This window comes from Chanodichthys erythropterus, chromosome 8 (genome assembly GCF_024489055.1).
Source record: "Chanodichthys erythropterus isolate Z2021 chromosome 8, ASM2448905v1, whole genome shotgun sequence".
NCBI classification, from domain to species: domain Eukaryota; kingdom Metazoa; phylum Chordata; class Actinopteri; order Cypriniformes; family Xenocyprididae; genus Chanodichthys; species Chanodichthys erythropterus.
In genome coordinates, this window is record NC_090228.1 from 26,479,737 (window position 1) to 26,490,297 (window position 10,561).

At 38.0% G+C, this 10,561-nt stretch overlaps 1 protein-coding gene across 1 annotated transcript; it reads left to right on the forward strand.

The window, feature by feature from the left end:
- The first annotated feature begins 1,627 nt into the window (after positions 1-1,627).
- On the forward strand, positions 1,628-4,368 carry LOC137023991 (complement C1q-like protein 2). The gene is made up of 5 exons (XM_067391135.1): positions 1,628-1,854; positions 2,161-2,235; positions 2,410-2,460; positions 2,556-2,687; positions 2,864-4,368. The coding sequence occupies exons 1-5, from the start codon at positions 1,686-1,688 to the stop codon at positions 3,142-3,144; spliced, it is 708 nt and encodes a 235-aa protein (XP_067247236.1). The 5' UTR covers positions 1,628-1,685; the 3' UTR covers positions 3,145-4,368.
- Positions 4,369-10,561: the final 6,193 nt, after the last annotated feature.

Consider the following 10,561-nt stretch of genomic DNA (forward strand, 5'->3'; position numbering starts at 1 on the left):
GCTCAAGATTGACCAGACCTCCTGGCTGTCTACATGCTCAGAAAAACTATACATGGAAAACATGTCGACATATTTAAAAAAAAAAGAAAAAAAAAAGACCCAGCTTACCTTCCTTCAGGCTCGAAGACTCCTCATTTTCCACATGAAAGGGTGGAATCTAGGGTTCTTTTAAGACTAAAAGAGCCTCTCATTATCAAACCGGAAAAGTGGGCCGAAGATGATGTCAAAAAACGGACGTCATCGTCATCCAACAACTCATCCTCGTCAGCCTCAGGGGGAGCTGAGAGAGAATACAACTCTCTCAAACTTACCAAGGAGGTCACCTGCAAGCCCCATGATTGCAGCCGCCGTTTTGCCTCAGCACAAACAGGGCCAGAACCATCAGGCACAGATGCGGACACCTCTTCCCTCGAGAAGAGTGCCAAACGAGAACGGAGCGTCCCGATAGGGAGACGCTCACAGTAAATAACAGGTAAACACAGACAGCGTCCTCAAGCGCTGTCTATGCGTGCTCCTCTCCCAGACAGAAAACGCCCAGAATGTGTATAAAGTGTCAGAAACCTGGGACACGGATGATCACATTCTCTGAAACGTTTGTAAGGCATAATATAAGATTCCCTTACCAGACAAAACAGTCCCAAAAGACGAAAAGATGCTGACTGTTTCTCTAGGCACTCTTTATATACTTCCAGGTCGCCTTATGATGATGTTATAGGCTGTCGCCGACCAATAGGATTGGAGAGATTTGATACTTGGCTTTCAGACATTGGTTCATGTGTGACGTTCCCCAAAGCGTTTCAAATGCAGAATAGAGTTCCCTTTCTAAAGGAAAAATAAGTATACTTATTTTTCGTAAAGGATGGCTTCTCAGTGGAGGAAGACCGATCAGTTACTGGTGTATTTTGAATGATCCAAGAAGGGATACCTGGCCTCTAAACAAACAATCAGACAGTGGACTGTGGAGGCAATTTCTACATCTTATGAGTTGAGCGTCTGCCTTCACCTCTATTGGTAAGGGCTCAATTCACAAGAAGTATGGCAACTTCTAAAGCCTTATTGTCAGGGGTCTCCCTTCAGAAAGTGTTTGATGCTCAGGATGGGATGGGCCTCTCCAAATACCTTTATAAGGTGTTACAGTTTGGACCTTCCTTCTACACCTGGTGCTCAAGTGCTCTCGTCCTGAGTTATTCCTGTACAGTTTCACACAAGGACAGAAATTATTCAGTATAATGCAGTGGGCATCTCTTTCCACACAGTATCGTCATTTGATGCAGCACAAGTTCAGGTTATGACTGTAACCTTTGTTCGCTGGGAAGGGAATGAGACGCTGAGTCCTTTTGTCATACTTCGTGAATGCCTGTGAGGACCTTGCTTTAAAATGTACCAGCTTCCCTATGTGGCTTCTGTGGTTCGCGGTCACACGTCACATGGTGATGCGGCACCAATCCGAAATGGACTAGTTGCATGCATGCTTCAGATGCAGTCACACAGAGGCATCCCCATAGTGTCCTCATTTGACACATCTCATTCCCTCCTGAGGAAACAAAGGTTACAGTCGTAACCCAAAACATATTTGCAGTCTAAAGTCTATTGGACAGTTTAAACAATTACGCAAGTTGTCTTTAAAACTAAGAGAACGTTAATTCAGTTGATTCAGTACATCGCTAGAAACCGAGAGCACAACAATGTTGATTTTTATAACGGTTTTAATGCTCAATGTGTGGGCTATATCGGCAGATGATGTATTTTCATCAAAAATAAACATCCTTGAAGAACTGGGGAAAATAAAGAGCATGGAAACAATAATGAAATCTCTGGGGACTGAAATGGAGCGACTAAGAACAGAAAACAAAGGTAACGTGATGGACACTACATACATGACAGGGTAGTCCCAGAATAAAATTAAATGCAATCATTTTTTATGAGAAATGCATATTTATAACACCATATTACTCATACTGTGATGTCAGCTGTCTAATCTACTAGTTTGACAAAGATTAAGAAAGTGAATCTATATTTCTTCAGCTCTTCAAGAATGCTTGGGAATATAGACACAAGTTTGTTTTAAAGAAGATACTCAGCAAATTATTGCTCAAGTGAAAGCACTTCAAAAAATTATGAAAAAGTTATGGAAGTTTAAATTTAGTTTACTACTTACAGAACTGACCGCCACCGTTATAGAGCAGAAAGAAAACATCAGAGAACTGAGGGATGAGATGATGAAGAAAAATGATGGTACTTCACCAAAACATTCACTCTTTTATCAATGATCCTCAAAGTAAAACACCAATGCAATACATTGTATAGTGTAAATGTTAGTGTAAAGTTGAGTGTATACTGTGTAAATTGTGTTATCTATTACAATAATCAGTGTAAATGTCATTTAACAGAATCTTTATTCCTTCACAGAAATTTCAAATCTTACTCTGAGTCAAGTGGAGTTGAGAAAGGAAAATAGAGGTGAAAGTGTGCTTGAATGATGTTAAATTCAGTGTATTCATTCTCAGTGTAATACAGTAATATATCACAATATTGCTTATGTTTTTCAATAACAGGCAGAGAAATAGCTTTTTCAGCTTCACTGGTGGAATCTGGCGATGAATATATTGGTCCTTTTACCACTCACTTCACACTAACCTACAGGAACGTCTTCACAAACATAGGGAAGGCCTACAACCCAATTACAGGTAATTATCAATGAAATGGAGTCATAAAACTCAGTTTATAGTAATGAAACCCTTCTGCTCCATTCAGACCTCTCTGCAGTTGTGTAATGTGTATAAGAGAATTAAATGAGTATGGTTGGTAATTCAGCAATCATACAGGAAACAGCTGATTCCGTTTCTCTTGTTATTTGATTTAGGTGTTTTCACAGCCCCACTGAAAGGAGCGTACATGTTCAGAGTCTCTGTATATGGTGTTGCCGGAACTGCAGCAAGTGTATACATTATTAAGAATGGAGAGATTGTGGTTTCAGCATATGATGAACAGCCTCAGGGTGCATTAAACTCCTCGAATGGAGTTGTGTTGCTCCTGGAGGTTGGAGATGTTGTCTTTGTTAGACTTAAGGCTGGCAGGAGGGTATATGATAACGAGAATAACCACAGCACTTTCAGTGGTTTCCTGCTGTTTCCCTTAAAATAACAGGAGCTTTGAAGAATGTGAATCCAATAATTCTGAACCTTCAGCATATGATTTAAGATGAAAATCATGAAAAATAATTAACATATGAACCTGTATTAATGAGGACTAATGTGTGTTTGATATTTGCAGTAGATTACTGTATAAAGTTAGTATAATACACTATATTCATAAGTTCTGATCTGTCTATACATGTAAGTTTGGTTAAAGAGTTTCAGCACTGAGACAGACAGAACCCATGAATATCATGTGACTCAAAATTGTTTTGTTAATGTAGTAAATGTAGAAAGTAAAATAATACCTTTTTAAGAGTATCTTGCTGATCATTGATCTGTATCTCTTCATCCTACAGAAATAATTTATCAGTCCCACCTGGATTTTGTTTTGTGCATGTGTGTGATTTTTTGCGATAACTGAAATGCCTGATTTTGTGGTGGCAATTTCCAGAATGGTGGGCCTAATTTCCTTAGAATGGACACTATGACCAAAATCATATAGACTAAGCAAACCACAGCAAAACAAATACTTGCCGATAAGTAAAAAGTTCTAAATAAACATAAGTAAAAAGTAAATAAGTAAACAGTCGGTAATATAATTAGAACAAAGAAAATGACAATAGGATAAATTAATTTCTAAAACACTTTGTTTTGGTTCTTGAATCTAATTGGCTGAGAGCATTTTCCAGCTGTGTGATATTCTCCCACTTTCACCGTTTGTATCACTCCACTTGCAGCGAATGTCATGGTAAGTTTTTGTAGGGGAGAATGTAGTTATTTAGACCTAAAATCTGTGACTCGTATTGTTATGACCCCTGAAAAGGTCTAGGGGTACAGGGGCAAAACATTAAAAATAGAAATTAAAAAGAAACGCATATAAACATTGTGGAACAAAGAACCACGAAGGCGAAAGAACAATGCAATTATTTATTAAGTGTGAATACAAGGTAACGGTATAAAGGTATGATGGTAAACGTAAACAGACAAGAATAGTGGAAAAAATATATAATATTTACAGGAACAGACGTACAAGATACAGGGAGGAAGGGAAGAAGGGACGCGGGCGGCGCCAAAGAAAATAAAATAACTCAAAATAATTCATTCATCATAACATTTTTTATAAACCTTTTATAATAAACATTATCATTAAATCTGTTTTTTGTACTATTCAATGAACAGTAACTCATCTTCAAAAGGCAACAGCAATTATGAACAAAAAAACTAAAATAACAGCAAAAGTATAATAATTATAAAACAGTAAATGGAAAATAGAAAAATAAAAAAATAAAATAAGTGTTATAAACAGATGCTGTGATTGGTGTTTTGTTTTTATAAACAGGTGATGAACACACACACACACACACACACACACACACACACACACACACACACACACAAAGAGAGATGTGAGACTAGTAAGACTGTAACAGAACATTGAGAACTGAACACTCACAGACACAGTTCTTAATGTTCTCTGTTACAGTCTTACCAGTCTCACATCTCTCTCTCTGTGTGTGTGTGTGTGTGTGTGTGTGTGTGTGTGTGTGTGTGTGTGTGTGTGTGTGTGTGTGTGTGTGTTTATATGTGTTAAAGAGAGACACAGTGTGTGGCTTTTGCATTTAACCCAGATGGTTAAACAAACGTAATAGCCTACTTTAATATTTTACTGTAAAGTTGTGCAATTTTGTAGGATTATGGTATTTTGTGTTATTTATTTGCCTCAATTTGTAATAATTTAAGTATATACATTTATATAAAATAGCAAAATTTAATGTTAAATCCACTTTAATAAAGATCTAGATTTCTAAATTTCATTCATAGTGATAGACATGAAAAATGTGCCTGGGTTTAGTGGACGATTACTACCATCTACTGGAAAGCAAACACTTAATTAAATTAAAATTAAAATTACACATTTTTAACTACAGCCACTAGATGGCTAGAGAATTAATCAATGGTTCACATTATAAAATCATTATTATACAATAAAAATGACTCTATATCAAATTTTAGCATTTTTTGTACTATCATGGGTATTTGAAGATATTTTTGAAAAATACAATTAATTACAAGGCTGTAGAGAACAGTGCACTATTGCAGACTTATATACTGAGGTTATAATTACATTATTTTAATATAGTCAGTCGCGAATTAAAGTGGGCCGGTCTAAGGCATGAAACTCCAGGGCTCAAAATGAGTCCCAATCCGGCACTGTTTCATCCTAAAAGTGTACGTACACACAAAAGCTAGATTCTGCGTACGCATGAAAAAAAAATTAGATTTATAAAATCATGTGACGCCAGAACCTTCACACAAATCCCTTTATAAATCCCAGTAAGCGGGAGATTGTGCGTACGTGCATCTCCACCCTCTCTCCTCCCCGAAATCACCATATATGGAGCTTACAACGCCTAGTTTTACTATGCATAACCTCATCTGCATATCATTTCCATACACGTTCCCATCCACGTGACACCATGGTTAACACCGTCAAAGGTACAAGACATTGGAAAATATTAGATATGGACTATAAATCATCCAATATCCTCTTTATGTTTTAGCATGAATATATCAAAAAATACATAAAAACAAAATTGTATAAAATACTTGAGATAAAGGTTTTAGAATAGAGTTGATTCATTCATTTCCACTGGCCAAATAGTATTTTAATTGTTTTAAACAATTCGAATCAAATTTATGCAGTTTTGCTGATAAGGTGAACATATCTTTTAGGATGATTATAGGCTATTTTAACAGATCGGCCTACTTATTTATTGCAGTGTAAATACAATTGTCTGACTCTGTGCGTCACTGACAAACATGCAAATCTTACCATTTTCCTCAAATGATATCCTTCAAATACAGTGGTAATTGTTTGAAGATCCTTCACACGACATCAACACCTCCTGCAGCTGCAGTTATACAGTAAGCTATTATCATTGGATCTATTCAAACAGGACAACGGACCGTTTTACCACCGAATCCAGCAGTGTCTTCCATAATATCCAAGTTAAGTGTGCATCACTGATCATCGTTCTCGCTAAAATATTTTGTCATAACATCTGCAGTTTAGTTTAAAGATTGTTCTCCCAGCGCTCCTCGCTGTCATTAAAGCAGCGTGTCACAGGAAAAGTGATCGAAAAGTAGCACATCTACTATCTCAATTCATATCACATTTGTTTAACTTCTCCGTAATGACTGCGTGTAATTTCAGTGCTTATCGCCATTAGTGAACGTGTAATAATAATGTAAATGTGTATAAATGAAAACGTTTCCACGCGAGTTTAAATCTTTTTAATATTATTATTATTATTTAAACTGTTATTGTGAACATGCACTGTATTTATAATTAGGACTCATAACGAGGATTTAAAGTGGTTTTCCTTCATCTGCCATGAGTCCCTCAGCTCACCATCGGTGTCGCCAAACTGCTCTGTCTCCAAAATGTTCGTACACACGGCTCAAAATTTGCTTAAAGGTCCGCACATTCTCCCGTCAAGTTTGTTTTTTATAGATCACAACCTTTGCGCGGGAACTGGCGTACGCACGTTTCCAGCCCCGTTTTGTGCGTACACACGCTTTATAAACCCCTGATCTCTGTGTGGAGCACCGACTATTGTCAGACTCCTTGTGTATTCAAAAATCTCACTGGATTATTATAAAAAATGGCAAAATGAATGTTTGGAAATGTGAACTGATATTTCCTACTGACACACTACAGCAAAAGATATAAATAACTGGCTTAAAACCTTTTTTGGGGGATGAAAATACTGACAGGCCTAAGACTTTTGCACAGTACTGTGTGTGTGTGTGTGTGTGTGTGTGTGTGTGTGTGTGTGTGTGTGTGTGTGTGTGTGTGTGAGTGAGTGTGTGTGTATATCTGGGTGCAAGTCCACCAGAAGGAATGATGAGAGATCAGTAAGATCCCCTGACTCACTTTAGACCAATAGGCTAAGATGTACGGATAAGACTCTATATCATGTATGCATTACAGCTCGGAGACTGAAGTGACTGAAGCAAAGCAAAAAACTTTGAGGTTTCTTGGCTGTCGCTTGAAGGATCTGTACAGAGGAGTGGACCAAAATCCCTCCTGAGATGTGTGCAAACCTGGTGACCAACTACAAGAAACGTCTTACATCTGTGCTTGCCAACAAGAGTTTCTCCACCACGTTTTGCTTGGGGATCAAATACTTATTTGACTGACTGAAATGCACAGGACAGGACAGTTTTTTCTTGGGATTGGGATGGGATGAGTTTTTTTTTTTTTTTTGAAGTGGGACGGGAGAGGCTTGATCCACTCCCTTGTCACCAAACGCCAACAGGAGCGCATAACTGATGACGCAATTAGTAAGACAATGACAAGCCACCACTTGCTCCACACACATCTTCATTTTTGCAAAATGCAAAATATGTACCAATATGTACATATCACTGCAGTTTCCAACAGAAATGAACACTAGAGGCAGTAAAACAGCAAGCACCTTTAATCATTGTCATACACTGTTATGATAACAGGGTCAGATTATGGATGCATAAAGACTTGTTTTCATACATCCTTGCACAATATTGTTATGATCTCAAACACTTACACTTTTTTACTAAAGTGCATGATTTGTAAACAAATACATTTTGGACTTTGTATCGCTTAACCAGCTCCATATGTTTCGCTTTTCTGTTGTAATAAGCTTGCTCAGTAGCTCAACTGGTACTGAATTGTACTTAGGATGCGGAAGGCTAGGGTATGAATCTTGTGAAACATGACTCACGATTGAAGATGAGAGATCAAAAACAAGCATACTTACAATTGCGTTTTTATGTCATATTTGCTTTTTTTAACACTATCGGGGAGGTTTAGGTATAGTGTAGACGGTGTGTTATTTTAAAACATAATGGAGCGTTAGATTTTTAGTGCCACTCACATTTCAAATCATAACTGCAGTGATGCATACAAAACCAACATAATATAAAACGTACCATATTTACGTTTATCTGTTTAGGAAAAAAACTGAACACACTTTTAGCACCACTCAGTGGACATTTCACACATGCCGATACGTATTTTCGTTTTGCAAAAATGTTCCCACTAGTTTTGTCAAAAGTACTGACCACATTACTAAGTCAATACTGAAATGTAAAAAAATGTGACACTTTCAGCACTGTTGAGCAGCTTCGTAAACACCTCTGATTGAAACTGCATTCAGAGTACCTCTTTAAAATAAAACTGTACAAGTGTTAGTCCATCTGACAATCTTACAGGTAAAGCACAGACGACCAGCAGTCCAAAGTGAAAGGTGCCATAAACAAAACACACACACAAAAAACTATTTTCTAAGTAACATGAATGGTCTTAATGATATCCAATGATGGAAAACTATGTGACCTACTTTATTAATTCAGATGTAGAATTGTAAGGGCCACACACAAAAAACAACAAATCTGTCATAGAGACCAAGACCTTCTATAAAAACTTTTAATCAAATCCAGTGGAAAGCCTTGTGGGAATTCGTAAGAAGAACTTAAAACAAGTTCATTAGAATGTGAAGGTTTTCTTCTCCGTTTATTCCCAGTACGAATGACAACAAAGGCAAAAAACAAAATAAAATAACATCCCATGTGAGGTGTGTAACAAAGTCCCAAAAACAATGCTGGCTTGCATAATTTATAACACAGGTGAGATGTTATACCTGCATGGCATTTCCACCTGATGTACATCTTTTGATGCCATTATGTCAGCTGGTAGCCGACATTCACCGATGTTTCGCCCTATACCAGTACATCTCCCATCGGGGGGCAGTGGCATATCAGGGATGTCTCCCTGCCACCCCCTACAGCCCCGGCATCCAACCTCCACGGGGTAAACCTTGGCATTCCACTGCCAGTTCAGAATACTTGCTCACTCTCACTCGCTCTTTCACGCCAGACTCAATTTTGCTCTTCTTCATGCTATGTATATGTACATTTTGCAATGTTTTTGCCAAGTATTCTCTCTCAGTAAATCCTTTTTAATGACCACGGGACCCCTGAGCCAGTAAAGTAAAACTTTGTATGTTTATGAAAAAAATTCTATTCTCTTTTCATCTTCAGGGACTGTCTGTTTGAAGCGCGATCACACTAAAAGGGTAAATCATGGCTGAGAAAAGCAAACGTTTTAAGAAGTGTGTGGAACCGTGTCCCAGATATCAACAATAGCAAACGGTTTGGCATTGGCATACCAACTTGGTGCATTACCGCCACCAACTGTTACGGATGTGGAGCACGTCATTCACTTAACCAGCCACACCAAAGCAAACGAGAGCATGAAGAGAAAGGGAACAAGAGTTTAGTTCAAAATTAAAATATATATTTTATTTTTATAAACAGTATATTTGTGTATAAAGCTGGGAATAATGGTGTTATAACGATTCCCAGTTCTGCTCACTCCTGCTGACATTTTTTCCTGTCCCATCCCAATCATGTGATTAATAGTGATTTTGTTTGCCATCTTGGGGGATTCCCAATAAAATGTCAGCCTCTAGTGTTCAGACATATTATAGTCTGTTAATTATTTTAATTTTAAAGGGTCTTCCCCTGTATATTCATAAAATAAAATTTCTTGTTTAGCCAGTGGTTATTCCTCCTTTTTTCTTTTCATATAACACAAGTTTATAAAATCAAATACGCTCCCCTCCAAAAGTATTGGAACAGTGAGGCCAATTCCTGAAATTAAAGTGAAAATCTGGTTATGGTGACTGCTTGAGTGAGGGACGTATGAAGTAGATTTTGGAGCTTGGGCTATTACTAGATGGGTTGGGGGATCTGGATTGGTTTTGACTCCTAGCGAAGGCAGCCTCACGCTAGGATCTGTTCTCTGAGTAGGTTGGATAACTGTCTACAAAGGCATACTGGGAAACATATGCAAGGGAAACAGAAGTTGATGAGGGCTTGCTTTTATGAGATGTTGAAGTGTTTGTTGGAATGCTGGAACTGTTGTTAGTGAAGAGGTCGTAGAGTTGAGCTTTTGATGATCTGCGGGAGAAATGGATTCCAGAGCTGAAGAGGGCTTGACATAGGCTGTTGACGGACCATTTTGTCATTGGTGGAATCAGTGGATTAGCAGCAGTAGAATGTAAAGATGAAGTCTGTGAAGAAGACAGACCAGACGCAGTTAAAACTGGTGATCTTGAGGGTGGAGGATAGAGTGGTCTTCTGAAGCACGGTTGGTATGAGCACTGGATTTTGCAACTAGAGCACTCTGTGTTTGGATTTGTAAGATCCATTCTTACGCAAGATGTGTCTCGGGAAGAAAGGAGAGTTCATCGTCTGATGGGAAAAGCTGGATTTCTGGGGTGTCGGACATTCTTCTTTATGGAACTGTAACAGCTGAGACTGAAGAGAGGTAAGCAGCTGCTTATATTCTCTGGCGTTTGATTGGAAGATTAGATGGG

Excerpts from the sequence above, each read along its gene's own strand:
- LOC137023991 (XM_067391135.1), top strand. The coding sequence starts at position 1,686 with ATGTTGATTTTTATAACGGTTTTAATGCTCAATGTGTGGGCTATATCG. Across the intron at positions 1,855-2,160 it reads ACTAAGAACAGAAAACAAAG|AACTGACCGCCACCGTTATA; the intron begins GTAACGTGATGG and ends TACTACTTACAG. Across the intron at positions 2,688-2,863 it reads GGCCTACAACCCAATTACAG|GTGTTTTCACAGCCCCACTG; the intron begins GTAATTATCAAT and ends TATTTGATTTAG.